This window comes from Pteropus medius, unplaced genomic scaffold (assembly GCF_902729225.1).
Source record: "Pteropus medius unplaced genomic scaffold, Ma_sr-lr_union100, whole genome shotgun sequence".
Taxonomy (NCBI): Eukaryota; Metazoa; Chordata; class Mammalia; order Chiroptera; family Pteropodidae; genus Pteropus; species Pteropus medius.
Genome location: NW_024353517.1, coordinates 8,890,631 through 8,912,946, shown reverse-complemented (window position 1 = coordinate 8,912,946; position 22,316 = coordinate 8,890,631). Strand labels below are relative to the sequence as shown.

General features: G+C 37.6%; 1 protein-coding gene across 1 annotated transcript in view; it reads left to right on the top strand.

Moving 5' to 3' along the window:
• The first annotated feature begins 18,835 nt into the window (after nt 1–18,835).
• Nucleotides 18,836–22,316, top strand: part of FGF12 (fibroblast growth factor 12) — a 479,181-nt gene continuing 475,700 nt past the window's right edge. The window contains exons 1-2 of the mRNA XM_039850756.1: nt 18,836–18,970; nt 19,184–19,326. Of these exons, the coding sequence (XP_039706690.1) occupies nt 19,314–19,326 (13 nt within the window). The 5' untranslated portion in view covers nt 18,836–18,970; nt 19,184–19,313. The remainder of the gene's footprint in view (nt 18,971–19,183; nt 19,327–22,316) is intronic.

Below are 22,316 nucleotides of genomic sequence, written 5' to 3'. Positions count from 1 at the left end.
ATGGATGAAAACATGTAGCATTTGGGAAATGACTATAGTCACATTCTGCCGATGAAGAGAGGAGGTAGCCTGGCTGAGTGAGACAGAAAAACCAAGTAGCTTTTCAGAAGCCAGTTGAGATGTGAGACAGAAAGGGTCCTGTAGGTGACTGTCTAGTTGTTCTTGAGCCCAACTGTGTTTTTTTTGTGTGTGTTTTATGATTTACTCCAGTGTCATTACAAAATAAATCTTCCTTTTTGGTTAAACTAGTTAGAATTATATTTTTGTTATATGCAGCAAAGATTCAGAATTAATACTAACATCAATATTAAAGGCATGAGGTCTCTGCATCTGTAAGGAACAAACCAACACCAGTACTGGGGAGCTTGTTAAAATGCAGATCCAAAGGTACCACTCCCGTAGGTTCTGATTCAGGATATCTGCAATTTGGTCTCAAAATCTGTATTTTTAACAAGATTTTTAAGTGATTCTGATTCACAGTCAGAACAGGAAGCCTCTGGTAGAAATACTTTTGTAAATTTTGGAGGCACATGGCAATGTAACTTAAAGATGGTGCAGGTCATGTCAATTATAATACGTCAGCTATATTGCAGTTTGAGCTTTGATTAGATGTTAAAAATACCATTTCCTCTATGTGATTACTATCCCTTTGATGTGCTAGAATGAGGAGAAGAGAGAAGGCAATGCAATCAGACTTGGGGATAAAAGTATTTGGTGGAGAATGGGGAAGAACTGAAGATCAGCATGGGAGCTGTTATGTAGGAAAGGCAAAGGAAGTAGTGGGTAGGTAAAGGAAGTAGAGTCACCCCTCTGGCTGACTCAAGGGGCAATTATAGTATTAGGCATGTCTGGTCAGAAGCAAGGGGAAAGAAAAGCAGAACTAAAGCTCTTTTGACCAAAGAGGTTATTTCCATATCTTTGTGTCTCCTTCCTTGACCTGTCCTGGACTCAGCTAGATGTAGGGAACATGCCACTGATCTTTGCCTTCTAATCTCATGGGCTATTGCCAAATGGGCATCTTGGGAAGAATTACTTCCTACCCCCAAATTGACCCTACTGTAACTTACATTTACTCCAACATTTTTCAGAAAGGGAGGTTATCAGCAATTCATGGAGCAGCTTTAACCACAATCAAGCTGCAAGCACACTCCTGAGAAGCTTTTCCATCTGAGAAACACAAACAGTTCCATCGATCTTACTAACACTCTAGAGGTAAGTATGAGGACAATAAAAATGGTCTTGTGGGTGGATGGGGAGAAGGAATGGCATAGTGATTCTCTTGAGTTGTTTCTTGGCTTTGCCAAAAAGCATTACTGGGACATGGAAACTAGGTGTGGTTAAATGCTCAGTATCTTAGGATGTCATTGCAGGAAGGAAACCTAGAGATTATCCAGTTTATAACTCTTAGAGCCCCAGAGAAAGGAAGTGAACTGTCTAGGTTTACACATCTAGTTGGTGGCAGAGCCAAGTCAAAAATTTAGATCTCTAACACTGAGCTTAGAGTTCAATAAATGCTCTACAAATAACGAGGCATTGTTCTGTGTACCCCAAACAAAATTCCTATGAGTAAAACTCATGACTGTATATAAGACATGAGATGACAGCCAATGTGAGAAGCAAAATTGTAAAAAGGATTGTATTAGTCAGCCTGAGCTGCCATAACAAAATACCACAGACTGGGTGACTTAAACAACAGAAATTTATTCCCCACAGTTTTGGAAGCTGGGAAGTTCAAGATCAGTGTGCCAGTACTTGGTTTCTGGTGAAGACTCTTCCTGGCTTGTAGTCAGACAACAACCTTCCTTCTGTGTCCTCACATCATGGGGAAGAGAGAGAGAGAGAGAGAGAGAGAGAGAGAGAGAGAGATCTCTGTGCTCTCTACTTATAAGGGTACTAATTTCATCAGATTAGTACCCCACCACTTATAACCTCATCTAACCTAATTAGCTCCTTATAAGCTGTATCTCCATATGCAGTCACATTGGGGGTTATGGCTTCAACATATGATTTTTGGAGGGACACAATTCAGTTTATAGCAACAATCATTTTGATACTAGCCCTCATCTTCTGACTTGTTCAATGTCCAGTGGTCACACTGATGATTTAGATGGAGGCAGGTACTTGCTCTTACTGCTAATAACAAAGATGCTGCTTTTGAAAGGAAAGAGGAGGCAAAAGTATCTATTAATAATGGCACCTTATGTCTATTTTATTTTCTGTAGTGTTTACTTATGAAAGCAGGAAAGGTCCATAGGAAAAATCAACTCAGTACAACTCAACTAACATTGATGACTCTCTTAAAGAAACATGCGGAAATATATACCAGTGTTAGTTGAATTTAACTGAGTAGTTGCACAAACTAAGAAGTTGTACAGATCCACAATTTTTTATCTGCAATTCAAAAATTCAAAAAGCTCCAAAATGTAATTATTTTTCTGTAAATGTGCAGCAAACTCACTTGGTGGCAAAACCTGACCTGTCCTGATATGAGGCTGTTTATTCTCTTTACTTATCCCACTTATTGAGAATATTCCTGTGTTTTGCTGAAGAATTATTAAATCATTTGATTACGGGGTCCTGCCCCAGATCCTGCCAGGGTATTTGTATTATATTAAGAAAGGTACTGAGTTATTTGTCTAAAATTTAGATGAGTATGAATTCTTAAAACTCATGTGGCCCCAAAGGTTTTAGACAGGGAAATTAGAGTTTGTGGTAAAGTAAATCTTCTATAAGGACTGAAATTATGTATGATGTGGTAGGGGGAGAAAAGCCAGGCTAAGCAGAAGCTATTGTTTCCCAAAGTTGCCAGGAAATGAGTTGTTGCTGAAGCCATCAGAACGGGTCTGGGTGGGAAGGGGACTGAATTGTGCAGAACTGGCAATTTTAAGTCTACCTGACTTCAATTACTGCAAGTGGGGTCATGGAATTCTTAAAATGAAAATTTTAGGTCAAAATATATGGATCTGTTATATAGGCTTCTGAGGAAGTGGTCTGAAACAGCAATTGAATGCAGTCATTTCTAGCAAGAATTTGGCGATGTTATCTCTTCTAGCAGGTTGACCTCCAGGGAGAAGCTGATTTTCTGCTGTATCCTTCTTATTCATCTCTTCTTGTTGGAATTTGTCCAAATCACTTGATCTGTGTGCCTCCTTCATTTTCATTTCAGTGTTGATGGCATGAATAGCTTTCCTTATCATGTTCTGGATCAATACATAAAATATCATTTTAAAAAGACTTTAAGTCTCACATGGGCCTTGTTTGGGAGGTTACTTGATAGCACAGCCTTTGGTTCTGGGTGGGGAGACTTCTGGGCTGAGAGTTAGAAGTCACGACTTTACTTTCAACCTTGATATTAATTTCCAGTGTGACCTTCAACCTGTCACTTCTCTCTAGACTTGTTTCCTTATTTAGAAAACAAGAGGCTTGGAAGTGTGATCTCTGAAGTCTCTTTTATGGCTAATACCAAGCCTGCAAATAATGAGACGAATCATGGTAATTATAACAGGACACCAGTTTGTTTAGCAATTTAGAGTTTATTGGATTCTTACAACAAACTTGTTAGTATAAGCTGGGCAACTAGCTATTATTATTCTCTTTTAAAGAAGTTCAGAGAGAAGGGAAATGACTTGACCAAGGTCACAGAGCAAACTGGTATCTAATAAAGAAAGGTCCAGACTGGGTCTTCTGACTCTTTAACTGCCTAGCCTGTGTACTTTCTACTCTGCCTCACTACTTCACTAGCTTCAGAGATGCCTTGCTCAATAGCATCATGAAAATGCATGTACACTTGTGTGTTCACAATAGAAAAGAGCATTACTTATGACCAGTTGTAGGCAGAACAATTGCTTATATCTTGTTTTGGATTTCAGTTTTTGTTGGCATCAGGCTTAGAGCAGGGGCTTGGGAAGTTACAGGTGGTGTGAAGAGGGACCAAGTGTGACAGTGCCAATGAAATGCTTTACCAGAACACAAAGAGAAACCGAAGGAGGTGAGGAAACTCAGTGTGAGACAAGGTGCCATAGACAAGTGGAGACGGCTGGAACTTTCCCAGAGAAAAGACACTTGTGACCTGCCTCATGTCCAAAGGCTTTCTAAAGCTTATTGTGGGTCAGAATTACATAGCATTTTCTACCTTTTGACAGTATTGTTATTTGGGGGAGAAAATAACTCAGACATGTTTTAGCTTTTATAAGTCAAGACACTGGCTTTCCTTGTTAATTGGGAGGGTATTGGCAGATGCAATTACAGAAATGTACGAGTTGAGCAGGGTCAAAAGAGGAGGCCGTACCTCTTTGGGCCTTGTTTTCCTCATCTGTAAATGAATCTGCACTCAAGGCCCTCTGCCATGTGGTTCTGGCCTTCTCTAAGACCACTCCTCTGCTCTACAAAACCCAACTTCTCTCTCTTGCCCATGATGCAACCTGACTCTGCTTCTGCTTCTCTAAGCCCCTCTCTCCTTGATCTGTTCTCTGCATTATTTGAATTCTCCCTGAAATCTATGAAACTTTCCCTGAACTCCCTAACTGGAAGTTGGCACTCTTTCTTAACCTCCCAGTCACTTGTTTGCTGTACAGATGATGCCTAACAATTTCCACCTTGTATTATAGTTGTTTGTTACATATCCTATGCTGTTGCTTGACAAAGATCATTGATGACAAACATATCACCATGTCACCAGGTCTCCTCTCCAGACATTTACTTCACAGTGAAGTAAGAGCTCAATAAAAAGCTGAATGAATAAAGGGATGACTGAAATCAAAGGCCCCTTTTAACACCAACTCTCTGTAATTTAAAGGCAACATAATGCCTCTTCTGAAGCAAGATTAACAAGAATCCATTTAGTAGTGAGATATTATATACAGAGTTATAATTGACACTTGTTAAATCAAAAACTAAACTGTTTTGGCGGAATTATTCTTGTTTCTTTAAAAAGAAACCCATTTAAGGGTAGGTGCCATGTCATAGAAAAAATGCTGCCTGGGCATCTCTCCTAGGAAGAGTTAATCTTGAGAGCCTGTTCTGTTCCTTACCAGCTGTATGACTTTAGACAAGTCACGTCACTTTTCTGAGTCCGATATCTTCAACCTGAGGATGATGAGATCTTTTTCTCAGGGCTGTTGGGAAGAGTTAATGTGATAATGGATGTGAAAATGCTTTGCAAGCTGAAAGAACTCATATAAAAGAGGTTATTATTATCATTATCATTATTATTATTTTAGCAGTCATTTCCATGGAACGTAAATGCAGTCTCTAGAGTTTCTTTGAGCCTCTAAGTGTACAGACTGTATTTAGAAGTTTATATTATACCCAAGATGGGATTGAACAACAGCCAATCAATGCTAATAGCCTTGGGTCTTTATTTACAGAGTGCCCTTCCTCTGAGCTCAAGAGCTGTTAAGAGCTGGATCCATTATTCTTCAGTCAATTTCCATTCAGTCATTCATTCAATAAATGTTTATCGTAAGCCTACTATGTGTCAGGCAGTATTTTCAACAGTGGGTGGGTTGCTGATATTGTTAATGTCCTGTTACATTACAGGAAACTACAGATCCACAGACGATAAGGGACTTTTACAAAGCTACATGTGCAGACAGAGTGGGGGTCAGAACTTAGGATAATTAGTGGCCTACGCTGTGCTAAGAATAATTGTTTTATGAACAGAACTGGGCCCTTTTGGTTTGAGTCACTTATCTTTATCTACAGCAAACTGGGCCTTTGCCTTATTTGTCCATAATAAGAAATGATGTCAGTGACTGAAAGGCACATTGTGTGACCCAAGTTACATGGGTTAGGTTTCTGAACTGCTTTGGTCGGCTCAATTTCAGACACTTTGGAAAGAAAAATTCAGATGTAGCTATTGATCGAGAGAGATTTGAGTCTGTCCCAGAGCTGACTCCTGCAGAGCCTGCACCTGGCGGCAGACACATTTCACAGAGTTGCAATTTCACTTTTATCCTCCAGAGAGAATAGGCTCTTTTTTCCAAGTGGAGGATTTTTAAGATGCTAGGACAAAAGCTCCCCTTTCATGTGTGGGTGACTCAGAGAGCAGGGAGTCAGCAAGGATGTGGTAAGTCAGTCTAAAGTGCTACAGGAGAACACAGGGGATGTTTATTTTCAGCCTTGAAGCCTCTCAAAGACTTATCCTACAAGGGCTCAGAGTGAACTTCCCCAGCTTTGGGATAGCCCTAGCAGTCTTAGCCAGAACAGAAACATAACATAGGTCATTTGTGCCATTTTCAGTGATATGATTGTTTGTTGATAGCCAATTTGACATCTTCAGGGATTATGGACCTAGAGAAAGACATAGAGGTGACAAGACCTTCTCGTTCTAAAAGCTCACTATGGGATCATTAAATCACCACAATAATTTTAATTAAAAAGGAATAAAGAAAGAAAGAAAAAAAGAACATACAAAAATAATTAGAAGGGGCCATTCATTCAACAAATAGTTCTAGACAGAATTTGTTTACTCAAATCGTACAAAGAGTGAAAAGGATTTGGTTGAACCAGAAAATGTTTTTCATTTTGTTTTATTTCTAGAAGACGGTATTTGGGAGAGTTTTGTAGATAACTAAGAAAAAAAATGGGAGAAAAGGATTGTTTAATTGATGTAAAGTTTCAGACAAGTAAGTTCTAGAGATCTGCTATACAACATAGCACCTATAGTATTGTATAATGTAGCAACAATATTGTATAGAGCAGCTAAACCTTTGATAAAGGGGTCAATCTCATTTCGTGTTCTTACCACAAAACAAAACAAAACAAAACAAACAACAAAAATAAAGCAACTTTTAGAGGTAATGGATATGTTTATTACCTTCATTGTGGTGATGGTTTCAGGGTATGCATATGTATGCATATGACCAAACTCACCAAATTATATACATTAAATATGTGAAGTGTTTTTGTGTATCAATTATACCCCAATATAGCTGTTAAAAAGGTACATTCCAGAGGTGAACATAGTCCTAGAGACAGAGAAGCAGGAGCTGTTTTTGGACACCTAAAGTAGTCCTGTTAGGATAGACTGGAGGGTACACAGGCAAATGCTGTGGAAAAAGGTTCTTGTCACTCACCTCGACAGCCAACTTAACTTCTGTTTAATTGGATACATAATATTGTAAAAGTTTGAAAGTGCTATTTGGAAGCATTTACTGATTACCTATATACAACCTAAATCCTTGGTTCATAGTTACAATTTTGCAATTCACCCAGTCTCTTATATGTCATTGATTGCTCTGAGCAACTGAAAATCTAGCCTTTTCTCAAATAATAAATGACACTGAAATTCCTGAGGAATGAAAGCTCAGAGAAATCTACCAAAATGGTTTTTCCAACTACTACTTTAGTTGGAATTTGATGTGAATACCAGGAATATTTTTCTTGCCTTAGGCAAAACAGCCCTAGAAACTTAATAATCATATGGGTCATTAGTTTTATTTTGATAAATAATATTTTGGCTTGGATGAGACCAGATAAAAGAAGAAAACTCCTTTATCTTCCTTTTGACTATATTCCTTTGAATCACAGAATCGCCTTTCTCCCTGGTTTAAATATGGATAAATATATAGGTATATTTCTAAAGTAGTTTCCTCTTGTTCTTCACTTCAATTTATTTCAGTGATTTAGGAACTGGTATATTTACCTAGTTGTCTAGTTTTCGTCAAAGTAATGTATTCACTTTCACTTTTAAGTTTAAACATTTCTGTTTCAAATCCTTAAGTTCATCAAATGAATATTTATACATCTTTGTATATATGGCTTCAGTCTTTCTAAAATGCCCAGAGCCCCAAACTAGTGACAGTCAGAGAATAGTAGATTAGACACAGCCCCGGATGCAATTCTACAGTGACTCTGCTTCAGATTTGTGATGTTGGGTAAGTCTCATACCTGCTGTAGGCCTCAATTTTCCTTCAGGAAAATCCCTTCCACCCCTTTCCTGCTTTCAACTAATATTTATTATTGTCTTTTAGGTGTTTTGCATTGTGCTAGATATTGTGCATATAATTTCGTGGTACTTTTCCTCACAAAGGTTAAAGTCTGAAAGGGGAGACCTAAAGTCATCCAGCGGTTTGTGTCATGAAAGAGAAATGTTTAGGGTTCTATAAGAGACCAGGGCAAGAAGCATCAAATCACAGAGGAGAATATGAGAAAGCTCCCTGGAGGGGCCGACACTTGTGATGAATTTGGAGTGAGCTAGAAAGAAAAGGGGACATGAGGTCTACACAGGCAGGGAAAGCAGCACAGATGAATGGACAAAGTGCAACAATGGGAAGCTCATGGTTGGAGAGAAGGATAAGCATGGAGTGAGGTGAAACATGGGGCTGGAAATGTAGCAGGAAATTCCTTCTAGGCTCAGTTGAGAAAACCACTGCTGCTAATGATAACCTTTGTTGACTGACTTGAGAATACAAATTAAGCATAGTTTTAAATTTTAAAAATAAGCAAAATTAGTATAGCAGAGTGCCTAGCTTTTTACCAAATAGTAATTTTGAATACATATCATACCATTTCTCAAAGATAAACAAGTATTAAAAAGATCTGGTGGCTTAACTGAGATCTATTGACAATCCCAAGAGCTGAGAAAATATAGAAATGATGATGTCCTTCCATGACATAAAATTTTACAATGGCTCATTTAAATATTTACCAAAGTGCTTTGATAAATGAGTCCATATAGTAGCATGTTCTTGAGAATAATAAGAGTTCAATTACTTGGTAATATTTATCCTACTTTAGTTCTCCTGAGCATAGACATTCAGGATATTTTTCATTTCTCAGCATGATTTCATGAGCATTCAAATTAAGCAATTTTTCCTGTTTATTGTAGCAGTAACATATTAAAAATTAAAGAGAAATAAATGGAAAAAGTTAACGTTAGAAATTGCAATGGGAGAGAGCTGTTGAGATTCAGTTTACCATGATTACTGATTCCAACCACATAAAAAGTTCAACTACTTTTGTTAGCTTTATTTAATTTTACCCTTAGTAATAATCATTCACAAACTTGAAGAGTTGTAAGGATTTGAAATAATAGATACAAAGGGCAAAGAATATAGAGTAAATGGTAAATAAATTGTGCCATCACTTTTTAGGCTCTGTGTCAAATGCTCTTTTGACCATGCCTCTAGAGCAGGGCAAATGGGAGAGGTAAGCCAATGAAAGTTTTGTGGGAGCAGATGCCCTGGGAGAGGTAGAGCTGGAAAGTCTGCTAACCTGAAGGTCGTTCTAGAATTCATGGAGTTAAGGAAGAGAGATAAAAGCACAGCTGGGAGGTCAAAAGTTGGATCTTGCATCATGCTGATTAAGGAGGTGATTAAATGCTAGTCACATGCAAAGCTGGTGGCAAGGTAAAGAGAAAGAATCCCGAATCAAATTGCTGAGTGGTGAGGTCAAAGGATGAAGCTCTAAGTTTGTGTTTGGCAAAGATTTCTTTTGTGCAGTCTCAACAACTGCACAAGGTTGGACCCTCAAAGTTGCTGAACTGAAAAGAGTAGGTCTGGGGAAAAATATATGTGTGAGTTCAGTCTTTGCAGTCAAATAGCTAAGTCTGGTAGATCAAATAAACGTGAAGACAGTCAATGCTAAGTCCAGGGGGCGGGGGGCATGCCAAAGGCTCAAACGGATGTAAATAAGTTACACTGAAGGCCCTTCCGCCAGGCAACTCCTCTTCTCCAACATTATAAATACTACCTGAAATGGTCAAGGCTACTGGGGCAGAAATTAAAATTGGCCCCTCAGATATGGTAATGGCCATGTTCTAATGGGCGTCCTGGGAGTGTTAAGGCCTCATCCTCAATTCAGCTTTCCTTTTCCCCTTCTTTCCACTCCAGCAACATCAGGCTAGTTCTTTACCTCAAATCTGTTGTACATTCTCTCTCCACTTGAGTTGAATGTGAAACTTCTGCCCCAAATGGCTGTCTTTTCTTCACTGGATGAGCTTTTTCACTCTTCAGGGTCTCTTGCCCCTTCTCTAACTGGTAAAGAAATACACTTTTTCTCTTGAGTTCCTGTGGCACTGGTTTATGTAAATGCTAGTAGTAGAAGATGTCTTACCTACCAAGAACACATCTTAAGGCATTTCTCAAAGACCAAACGTGTAAATTCTGAAAGTGACTAGTTGGGTTTCTAATTCTATAGCTCACTCGCTGTGCGTTTTGGGCAAATAGTAGATCTTCTTGGAGCCTTGGTTCCTTATCAGTGTTATTATGAGGCTTTAATAAGATAGTGGATATAAAGCACCAGTATGATGTTAGACAAAAATTAAGATGTTTGCTAAATACAATGTATGGGATCCGTGATATAAATAAATATAAACTATCCAAGTATCTTAAAATAGTTTCTAGAGGGTACCTTCAGCTCGAGAAAGAAATTTGAGTTCCTACATTGTCACTCTGTCCTTTTGATAAATGATGCCACACAAGAACAAGTCATTTCCCTCTCTTAGCAATTATACTGGAGTGATAAAATGGTGCCATTTTAATCTTATTGGATATATAATTCAAAGGAAGATGCTTAAGCTAATTCTATACACATTTCATCTCAGTGTTGGTATCTCTTCTAAATTCGGATTTTCAGTTTATCATTAAGATAGATAAACTATGTCATTTTTTTCAATTGCCTTTCATTCTGGTTGCATTCAGACTCTCCCAGTTCTCCATTCAGGGCATAGGTGATATTCGTTGCATAATATATACCTTTTAAAATAATTAAGAAACAAAACTCAAGCATGGAAAGACACTATTCTGTTGGTGATTCTCCCATCTTCATCTATGCTGCCCCAAAATGTCTGCTTTCTGCAGTTACAAGACATTAGTATTTTAGCACTATTATCTAGAGCAAATATTGCTGAATGCAATAATAGCAAATGATTTGGCACATGCATCAATGTGGAAATAGGTTTTACAAATACACAGTAATGTATCCTGCAAGAATACATCATCTTTTTAAATGTGCTTCTCTAACTTATGTTGAGTTGAGAAAACACCACATTCATTATTAGAAAGGTAGAGTGGCTCTATGTATTCTGGGAGGATTCTTAATAGACGATTGCTATATTTAACAATGGAAGCTAACATCTCACTTAAGAGAGGAAAGAAAAACCTATTCAGGGAGAAAACCAAGAATTGAGGTGTTTTAAGTTCCCTGCTTAAAAGGAGAAATAGTAACTGGGACAAAACTTAAGGCCATGAGTAAAAGGATCAAACAGTAACATTTAGTTATATTCAGGACTTGGAACTGGAAAATTAAAATCCATGAAATATTTATCATTCATGCATTCCTTTGTCCAAATCATTTTTCCTTGACTGAGTGAAGATGCTGATTCAGCTCCATGGAAGTCCTTGGAGCCAAGCAGAGAAACTGTTAATGTAAGAGAGAGAGAGAGTGTGTGTGTGTGTGTGTGTGTGTGTGTGTGTGTGACAGAGAGAGAGAGGGAGGGAAGAAGGGAAGGAGAGAGGAAGAGAGCATGAGCAAGCAGGCGCAGTTAGGGGGATGGGAAATCCCAAGGCCAGAGGGAGAAGAAATAAAGAGAGAAGAAATGAAGAAAACTCAAGTCTAAGAATACAACAGTGGAGACCTTTGTTTCTCCAACCTGGAAACTCAGAAAAGAACAAGAATAAAGCAAGTTAATGGGCAATGTTGAGGGACTCAGTACTAGATCTGGTGTAGAACAAACACTGCTATTCAAAGCTCACTTTTATTTGTACCTGGGGTATAATGAATGAAGGAATAAACTGAATTGAATGGTTTAGGAACAATCTGGACCTTCATTCGTCACTCACTGATCGATTCATTAATTCATTAAGAGTATAATTACTGCATGCCTACTATGCTCTGAGAACTCTGTTATGTGATAGGAATACCCCACCTTTATAGAGAGACATACATATTAATAAATAATAGACATGAATAAAAAATACTGAAAATACTATGATGATTCAGAGGTTTCTTGGGGCATGTTTTAACTGGATTTTGAAGAATAATCTGAGAAAGAGTGAGCCCAAGATTTCTATCCAATCCTATAGCTCTATGAAACTGAGTTTATCCTCCTTTATTATTACGGCATTGAATTATCTACCAACTTGTGTTGTTGGCATGATGCAGAGGGTGAAAACAAAAGAAACAAGTGAAAAGATTAGGGGAGAAATGGGCAGTGATGCAGGTAGAAGGAGACTATTTTTATGTGGCATGTAATTCTTTATTCAGCGGATGAATGGCATTAATGGAGCCTAGTAGACAGCACTTGCTTCACTTCAACTTAGTTTTGTACTCATGTACTTCACTGAAATAAGGAATAAGGAAACTATATGATAATGGTTAAAAGGACCGACTTTGGATTCAAGCAATTCCAAGTTCAGATCTAAGAGTCTTCCACTCCACAGGCCTCAGGTTTCTGATACATAAACTGAAGGAGTTGGGCAGAGCCCTAGTGGCCCTTTGAGCTCTGACACTGATGCCAAAAAGAATGTGACATCCTATGTGATAGCTAAGAACTAGTCTGCTATCCAACGAGAAGTGATGCTGTGGTCCACATATAGAAACTCCTAGTGTTAGGGCCGGAAGGGGCCTAACAGACTGTTTTGTCAAACTCCTTTCTTTTACAGAGGAATAAACCAGGATTAAGCGTCAACCCTACCCAATATCCTCTTATAACCAGTATTAATTATAAATTATTAATACCTTGCAATTCTCTAGAGAAGGAAAAAATGTTTGTTGAATGAATTTAGAAAGGATTAGGTAGGCTGAATGAGAGGTTTGCCAATCATAATATATAGGCATAAATTTAAAATCAGTATTTTAAATTGGTAACAGACTGAGAGAGGGCATGGGAACATCAGCAGCATCATGCTCTCAAAACCTCACGATCTAGAAATCAGTACACAAGAGAACCCTCTATGCAGAGCAGCAGTTTTGATTCCACCTCTACAACCCTGGTCTTTGCTTCCTTAATGGCTATTCCAGTAGAGTCATCTCAGTGGGGTAAAATGATTAAAGAGGAAAAAGACTGTAAAAAATTCTGGAAATACTTTTTTTTTAAAGATAGCAAATTAAAAAATCCATTGTGTGTGTGTGTGTGTGTGTGTGTGTGTGTGTGTGTGTTTGTAAATTGTAGAGTGTCAGTATTATCCACAATTGGTCATGAACCTCCAAGTTCTTGTTAATAATGCCCTTGGGTTAATACACCTGTGGGATCCATTATGCTATTGTATTCTTTTGCTGTTATTTAATTTCAGTTGGCTGAAATTACTCATTAATTTTTTCCTCTTTTTTTAATAGCAGGGTTTTTGGCACTAGTAACATGGCTAATTGCTTCATTTCTGCATTTTACTTCGCCTGGGTAGCCACAGCGACTAAGTGAATGGGAATTTGAATATAAACATAAGTCAGAAATATTTTCACCAACTAAGAGCACTGGTAGTGAAAGAAACTTTTGTTATTATTTATCACACAAATGATATACTTGTGCCACATCAATCAGGCATTACATAGAACACATTATGGAGGCGTTTATTGCTGGCAATATGCTTAGTATAGTTACCATTTTTCAGACCTCCAACAAGAACTTCCGGTAGTATTTACCAAGTGAAATGAATAGAGTTCTGAAATAACAGTTTGCAGTGTAATACAAATGATATAAGTCCTCCAACCAAAGAATGCACGTAGTGTGTGTGCCATTATGGAGAAAGCTGTAAGGGAATGGGGATCAGCACACTTAACTCCTAATCTTGTTTGTAATTTGCCATTTGACTTGGGAAAAAGTTGTTTTTTCCCCACTTTGGGCCTCAACTCAATTCTTTTTCTGTAAAAAATGTTTGGACTACAAGATTTATGAAGTTTCTTCTAGGTATGAAACTGCAATGTAAACACCATGAGTCCATAAATTACTGCTATAACCACCACCTAGAATAGTATCAGGCAAATAGTAGGTTCTCAATAAATATTTATTAAATAAATTAATGACATACTTTGGTTATATTTGTGTACTTTTTTAGAACTACTTATTCGTGTGCTATTTATACCAGAAAAAAAATATGTTAAACGTCCATGTATTTGACATTTGGAGGGGCAGGAAAAAGTATGGGGTGAGGAAATGGCTTTATTACAAATGTCTACATTCCTTTGAGGCAGCATTTTAATGGTGCATCTTTAGACAAAAACATTTGGTCTACTCTTACCATTAAGAACTCAAAGATTGCATTGATCTTCATAATGATCCTTACCAGATTCAAGAAATTACTTTTGCATGTCATTTTGCCATGCTATTTCTTATCTCCAGAGTGAAAGGGGGCAATTGATTCAAAAGTATTTTTTCCCAGTATTGTGTTTGGACTGATTATTTCAATCTGTGTCTACTTGGCACCTAAACATTAATGAGATTGGCACACTCCATTTTAAGTAGGCATTATGCCAGTGTAACAGATGGGCTTTGAAACTGTCAGTTGATAGCTTGTGTACAAATCTCTACTATTATCAAGTGGACAAGGTCCTTAACAAAAAAATGTCAAAAATATTTGTCAGTTGGCATCCAGATGCCTTACCTATGCATCATTACTCTGCCTCACCATTCTGCAAGTCTCTTTAGACCCTTAACAGCCTCCAGAGAAATCACAGTTAAACCACGGTGATTCCTTGGCAAAATACACCCAGATGACCTGCATTCTCTTCTGCCATTTACCATCTTTTATAGACTATTCTGTACCTGCAACCTGAATCATTTCTACTGATACTTTATCAGTTACCATTTTCTTCTTAGGAAGGCTGTTATTTCACCCTCACCCAAGAAGACAATAAAAACCTCACACATGGTAGGTAATCAAGGTAAGTTGGCTCTCTGAGGGATGCTACCCAATCTCTACAGTATTATCATTCTTACATGGCTTGCCACATTGATTCATCATTTTTTTTCTTAGAAATTTTTGTCATGTTCTTTATTTTTCTTCTATAATTAATTTCTTCTAAGCCCCTAGACGCTTTGTGAAGACGTAGCCCACATATTAGCCTGCTTAAGAAATACTTCAACCTAGGCCTGATATTTTATGGTTTTTGCCCAAGAGTAAACACTAAACACATTTGTTAACTGCCTTGTGATAACAAATCTGCTGCCTTTTGTAGGTTACTTATGATCCTGTTTATATCATTAGGATTGCTGATTGAAGCTTCTCACTTGTCAAGTGAACTGGCTTTATGGCCATAGGAAAAGCTTTATTTCATTAAAGTCATTTACTCTTCAGGTATTAAATAAAACCTCCTAAGTTCCACACACTGTCCTAGATGCTGGAGATACAATAGCTAACAAATGGACATGGTCTTTGTCTTTGTGGAGCTTACATTCTGGTGACAGTTTGGAACTGACAGCCTCAGTAGAGATTGGGAGCTATCACTTCTTATTTCTTACAGTGAATATGTTCATTTGTCATGGTGAGTTGATCTCATTATCATCACCAACAATAGTTCTAAATGGTCAGTTGTTATTTTTTAATAATACATTATCCAATTATAAAAGATGAATAGTAAGAAAATAATTGGGCACAAATAAAAGGTCACAAATTCTTTTCAATTTATATTCAGTACCTCTGAAAGAACAGAGTGAGTATATGGAAAAAAGTCTATGTGGGCTGGTAATTGATTTGACATATTATCAAGGCTCCTTAAATTGTTCATTATAATCTAATACATTGCTGTTAACTAATCCCAATCATTTGTATTGTTTCTGTACATTCTAGTAGGAGCTAAAGCTAGAGAATCTGAATATATACATGTAGCTAATCAATTACATGGATTAACCAAAATTAGGCTGGAGTGTCAATGTTGGTGGTGCTACTCTGACTCAATTGTGTAGTATGATTAATAGGGCCAATAATTTATCCTCTCTCACTTTGGTAGTGTGGTGGTGAGCGAGCAGACCCATATCTTTTTTTTAAAGGAAGAAACATGAAGGCTTCTAGCCTCTAATTCTTTAAACCTACAGGCTGGCTAACTGCCTAACTTCTTCTGCCCTCCCACTCCACCTGTGATGATCTCTATCTTATGCCTTTAACATATTTAAAAAAATTATTTATGTTTCTATCACCCTTAATAAGCTTTATGTTTCTGTAGGACAGAGATCATGTTTTATTTATACTTTAACCTCTCTGCACCTCTGGTTGCTCATCTTTAAAGTACAGATAATAATAGTACTAACTACGTAGAATTTTCTGAAAATGAAATTAATTAAAACATTTGGACTACTTATAATAGTGGCTGGTACCTAGTAAACTCTTAGTAGTGTTAGTTCAATATTATTATCATCATTACTAGTTATCATAGTGTCTGCAGTCAATGTCATATATACAAAAACATGTATACTAAATATTATTACTGCATCAAACATTTATTATTGTTTCCTATATTCAAGATACTCTGTACACTACAAAGATGAATCAGGAACCTATATTTTAGTAAGGATGGGGAATGGGAATGAGATATGTACATAAATAATTGTAATGCAAAGTAGAAAGTAATAGATGTTGTAAGAGGTAAAGATATAACAGTATTGCTGTTTATAATGGAGAATGTTTTCAAATTGAAAGGATCAGGGAAGATTATAGGAATGAGATGCAATTTTAGTTGATTTTTTTTTTTTTTTTTTTTTTGGCTGGTTAGATCAGGATTTCTTTTTAGTTCTTGTTGGTTTAAAAAAGTTGAATATTGAGAAAATATAAGACTTGGATATGTAAACATTTGTGTTAGTGGTGTAAGGAGATGAAGATATTCCAAGGATGATTATATAAGTAAAAGTATGGAAAGGGAACATCTTCAGGTTTGCTTAGAATGTGGCAAATATTGTCTAAGAGTTAAGCTTGGCTAAGACTTAAAAGGTAGTCTGGATCTAGATAACAGAAAGGTCTTGAATGTCAGACCACAGATTTTGTATTAAATTTGATTTATTTCCTACTTAATAAAGCACCTGGGTTTTTAAAGTTATTAATAAAAATAATGAAAATTCATGAATTAAGAGGCTTTCCCTGTTCTTGTTCACTGTAGATAATGGGGAGGTAGTGAAATAAGAAATCATCCTGAAGTAGATGGATCGCCTCTGCCTGTGAGGCAAGACTCTCAGGTTCTGAGCCTGATTCTGCTCCACTGTAAGACCTTTATGAAGTGTCCTCTCTGTCTCTCCATCTGTCAAATAATAAATATTAAGGGCCTGTCTATAGATTGACTCTAAAGGTATCTTTTTTCTTTCCTAAAACTTTTGAGAGGGTAAGAGCATGTAATGGGGTTCAGTGTTGGGAGCAGAAGTTATTTATGCCAATGAAATAGACTATTGTTCCTAAGGAATAACTCTACTGTGATCTTTAACCTACTTCCTAAACCTATCAAATTTTAAAGAAATCTTGAGTTTTGTGATTATTCCAAATATTTACTTGGGTACGCAACTGGAGAGTGTAAAGGTTAGCAGTCTCTAGATTGTGACTGCTGTCATCTCATACTCCAGTGTTTTAATTCCTGCATAGAGACAGGCTTTGGCGAACCACGCAGTTCATCAACAGGAGTCCTCCACTAATAAATGTCCAAGTCTGGCTGAACCGTCATGATTAATATTTGTAATCAAGACCTTAAGGCATTGGAAAATCCCAGGATGCCTTCTGAATCACCAGAAAATTGAATTATAGTCAGCCTCAGATTTCTTGTTGGGAGTACATTTTATTACATTTCAGTGTTTTGAAAACTGGGATTAGAAGTCTACTGTGAAGAGATCTTAGTGTAACCTGGAGTGTGTGTCTAATCTGCATGTCTCTCTCCTTAGCCATTTCTAAGAAATAGAGTTTTCTAGATTTGTTTTTATGCCTGAGAATAAGACTGTTCTCAAGGACAGAATATACTCTCAGGAGAATTTAGATTACTGAAAGAAAAAAGGTAGTACATACACACTTTTTTTTTTGCTATTAAACAATTTTTAGATAAGCTACATATAGTGCGGGCTTTAAAAATATTTTGACATGAAAGTAGTATTCCTAAAGCTATTTAACTGCCCAAGAGATTTTTGCCTTTGTGTCTGTCCTTCTCTAGAGCTTTATACATTAAAAACACTTCCTCTGCACCTCCATAAAAACTATTATGTATACAGCTTTAAAGTACTTATTATCAATAAGGTGCCTCTCCACCTTTTGAGACTCTGAGTTTTAGTTTATTGTTGGAAAGAGGCTAAAAAGAGCACCTAAAATGTCCTCAATCGCTTTGTTTGGAGAACTTTCCAAGCCTTGGAGTCTGTTCATAGAAGTTTTGGGGTGGAGGCCAAAGGGATGTTAGGGAGGCAAGAAAACTCAAGTCTGAGTAGCAAAGAAGCGAGAGAATATTGACCTTTGGTAGCTTCAGGAGTATTATTCCCAGCCCATCCCCGAAAAACCAAACCAAAACAAATACAGGAATGCAAAGACATATATAAAGCCAGTGCGGGAAGTGGGTAGAGGAGAGGGGAAGCATACACCTGGAAAGTTACTGCAGCAGCTAAGAAGAGCAACCCAAATTATAATCATTAAACAGGACTCTTAAATTCCCTCCTCTTCTTTCCCTTCTGCCTTCTAAATAAAACCATACCTAGCTCGGGGAATTTAGTCTCCTCTAAGGTTTCTGTAATCCATCCTGGAACAGCGTATGGGACTAATGCACAATCCCAATCCAATCCATTTTCTAGTTTGCAAAAGAAATCCAGTCCAGCGTTTATTTTTAGCAGCCATTCTCTGTGACCGAATGCTACAGCTCTTCAGCAGGGATAACTGAGGACCGTATTGGGGAGAAAAGCGAAGTGAGGGGAGTGGGAGGGGGAGCGAGAGGCGGTGAAAAGGGGAGGAGGGATGCCCTGCGCATGCGTGCCAGCGCCCATGCAAATCTGCTGTACATCCTGAGAGCAAAGTGGGATGATCTGTCACTACACCTGCAGCACCACGTTTGGAGGACAGCTCCTGCTTGCAGCTTCCGGACCCAGGTAAAATAATAAAAATAAAAAATAAAAAATCCGAGTGGGCACAGTGCATGCATTTCAAAACCAGATGTGCGTAGCAGTCTATCCCCCGTAGAGGCAATCTGCTGCTGCTGCTGCTGCTGCTGCTGCTACTGCTGCTGCTGCTGCTGATGCTGCTGCTAAGTGTCCTTTGGTGGCTGATTGCAGCTTCAAGATTTAAGAAATCTCATCTTTCAGGAAGCCTGAGGGGAAGGAAGGAAGTACGGGCGAAATCGTCAGATTGGCTTCCCAGATTTGGGAATCTGAAGCGGGCCCACATCTTCCGGCCAACTTCCATTGAACTTCCCAGCACTCGAAAGGGACCGAAATGGAGAGCAAAGGTATGTGGCTAACCCCATCAGGGGACTTCCCGCTGCATGTGCGTGTGGCCAGGGCAGTCCTCAGCTAGGGGACTGCAGTGCTTGGGGAGCGAGCATCATACTAGGTCGATAGGAGGAGATGCTATGTCCGTTGCAGCACCGGGGAAGTGAGGCAGGAAGGGGACTTCTTTTAACTCCCACAGCTTGGAAGACAGTGTTTAATACTCCATCAGTTGCGTAGTGAAGTGTAATGAGTTCTTTTATCTTTTATCTTTTTGGGTGGGGAGGAGAGTCTTTAGATGGTGGGAGAGGAGAGATGCGTTGGTAGAGCAGTTTCTTTTCTGTAGAATGGATGGGCTCAAATAAATATATTTTATTTGCTTTAGGACTGCTGGCAGGCGCGTTTGTATCTGATATCCAATAATGCATTGCTATAAAAAATTTTTGGATTTCTCCACCCCCACCCCATGAGGATGGTATTTCTGGGTGTGTATGACCACATCCTACTGCATTTTCAATACATGTATATCAGCAGAGAAATTGGGTCTATTTGAAACAGTGTGCGTTAGAACTGACCTCTAAGAAGAACAGTGTATCGGAGTACTGCTTGGCTCTCAAGCATAATATATACATGTCTAAGTTCTGGACATGTTTATATTGATATACTTCTCCTAAGCAATTCTGTATAATGTACACATACTAACTGGGAAATAAACTGTAAAAATCAACTTCTGATGGCATATTTAACACACATAAACAAAATGGCTATTAAAATTGTAAGATTGGATATCCTTTGGGTTTAACTCCATCTATGCAGGTCTCTTCTTCCTCCTCCTCTTTCTCCTCCTCTTCCTCCCCCTTAAAACGCCCACCAGGTTACAAGAGCCTTGAGTGATGTGGTCAGATATCCAGTAGGAATACTGGATGTATTTAATTCTGGTGAAATCAGAAAAAATGATGTCAACTTTCATGAAACTATATTCATTACCCAGAACTCGAGAAGCTATATTTGAAATAAGGTTTTATTTTTAAACCAGGAATGTCAGTCATTGTGGTAATGTGCTCAGGATTAGGGAGTGGTGGTGGGTTACCTATTTTGGGGCTGATTAATAAAACTGGAGTGTTGAATGAAAGCAGGTATATGTTTCATAAAGTATTTTAAGTATTTAATTAGTAGAGGTAAGTATTTGAACCTAGGTAAGCATTTTGTGTGTGAAAATAACTGAATTGACATGGATTCAGACTGGCAATTTCAGTTTAGACAAATTCTCATGATTCTCTGATGGGCATTTCTTTGACTAACAATTATGTATATATAGGAGGAAATCCATGTCTATAAATATACTTGAGGCATATATTTATTACCTCTTTTGTAGAATTCATTTTAAAATGAGATGTCAACCTTAACTCATAGAGTTCTGTAACATTCTAGTTGATAAAATATTTCTGGAATGCAAAATTAATGACCGACAGAGAGAATATCATTTTACTATGAAAGTTTTGTGTGTGTGTGTGTGTGTGTGCATGGTTAGATGACTCCTGCTATTTAGTTATTAAACTGGTTTTTTTTTTGGCAAGGATTCTTGTAACATTTTTGTCTCTAATTGATGTACTAATTCCTGGTCCATAATAAAGAGGACGTAACTCTTAGCAATAAATTTTTATTTCCCTTCTTTGCCCATAAAATATGCTACATGTCACTCAAAGTTCCAAGTGGTTTATATCACAGACCGACAGAAGTAGAGTTCTAGCTATTCTGCCAGCCTTGGGAGTTCCGAAAGGAGAAAGAATCTAAGAAATATATCTGAGAAGAATCAGGCCAGAACTTCTATGCCTATCCAAATAACAGTGACATAGACATAAATCACAGCACTGACCAGAAAGCAATGAAGTATTTTGCCCCAAGCCAATATTATGGTCATTTTGCAGAGGTACCATAATTACTTCAGGCAAAAGACGATGAAAGTTCTTATGTGTTAGTTCTTGAACTACCTTAACAAAGCTGAATTAGCCAGGTAGTGATCACATAAAGAATGGCTTCAATTTTTATTTATTGGCCTCGTTTTCTAAGTTGATGCAAATAGCACAGCTAAAAGCTGTAGCTAACTTAAAATTTTTATTATAGAAGAAAAAAGAGTGTGTTAAGAGGAGTGTATCCGTATCCTCTTCAAATTGGTACATCTTTTATACTTGACTCTGTCATCTACAAACTTCCTTCCGCAACAAATTCAAATCTATTTCTAGGAAGGCATTCTCAAATGTAAGTACATATAATTATTTTTTCAACTGGAAGCTCTTTTTCAAAGAGTTACAGCATGATTCAGTTGAAAGTTCAAGAGTTCTCCATCTCAGAAAAAAAATCTAAATGGTTCAATTAATTTTGAATCCTGTCACTGGCATTTGACAAACTTCTTATTACCTCTAACATTTAAAAATCTTCCTTAGAACACTTGTCCACAATCTCCAGGAAGTTGAACTTCAGTTATTTACAAATAAGATTTTTCTTTTGCTTCCTTACTTATTGCTTTGCATTACTTCCTGTCATTGAGGATAAAGAAGAGGAAAATAAAACAATTGGCCTAGCAATCAAATCATGATCTAATTTCAGTGATCTTTATGTCCCATGGTAATTAATATTGCCTCGAAGATTTGAGCTGGTGCATAATCTGAATAGCTTTGACTGAATTTGGGCCTTGTAGTAGTTTCACAAACTTTGCTGCACATTAGATTCATCTGGCATATGCTTTTTGAATATCCTCATGCCTGGGTTGCAGCCCATACCAGTTACATCAGAATGTTGAGGTAGAAGAGAGATATAGGTAGTTTTTAAGAACCCAGATGCAGTAGTGTTTGGGAACCATTGATTTAGGCTCTTGATAAGCAAAATGTGGTTTGAAAACTAGCTTTTTAGAACTGCAGTATTTTGATCTTTACTGTAGGTCTATTGAATCAGAATCTGATTTTAAAGAAAATCCTCAATTAATTTATATGCATATTAACATTTGAGAAGC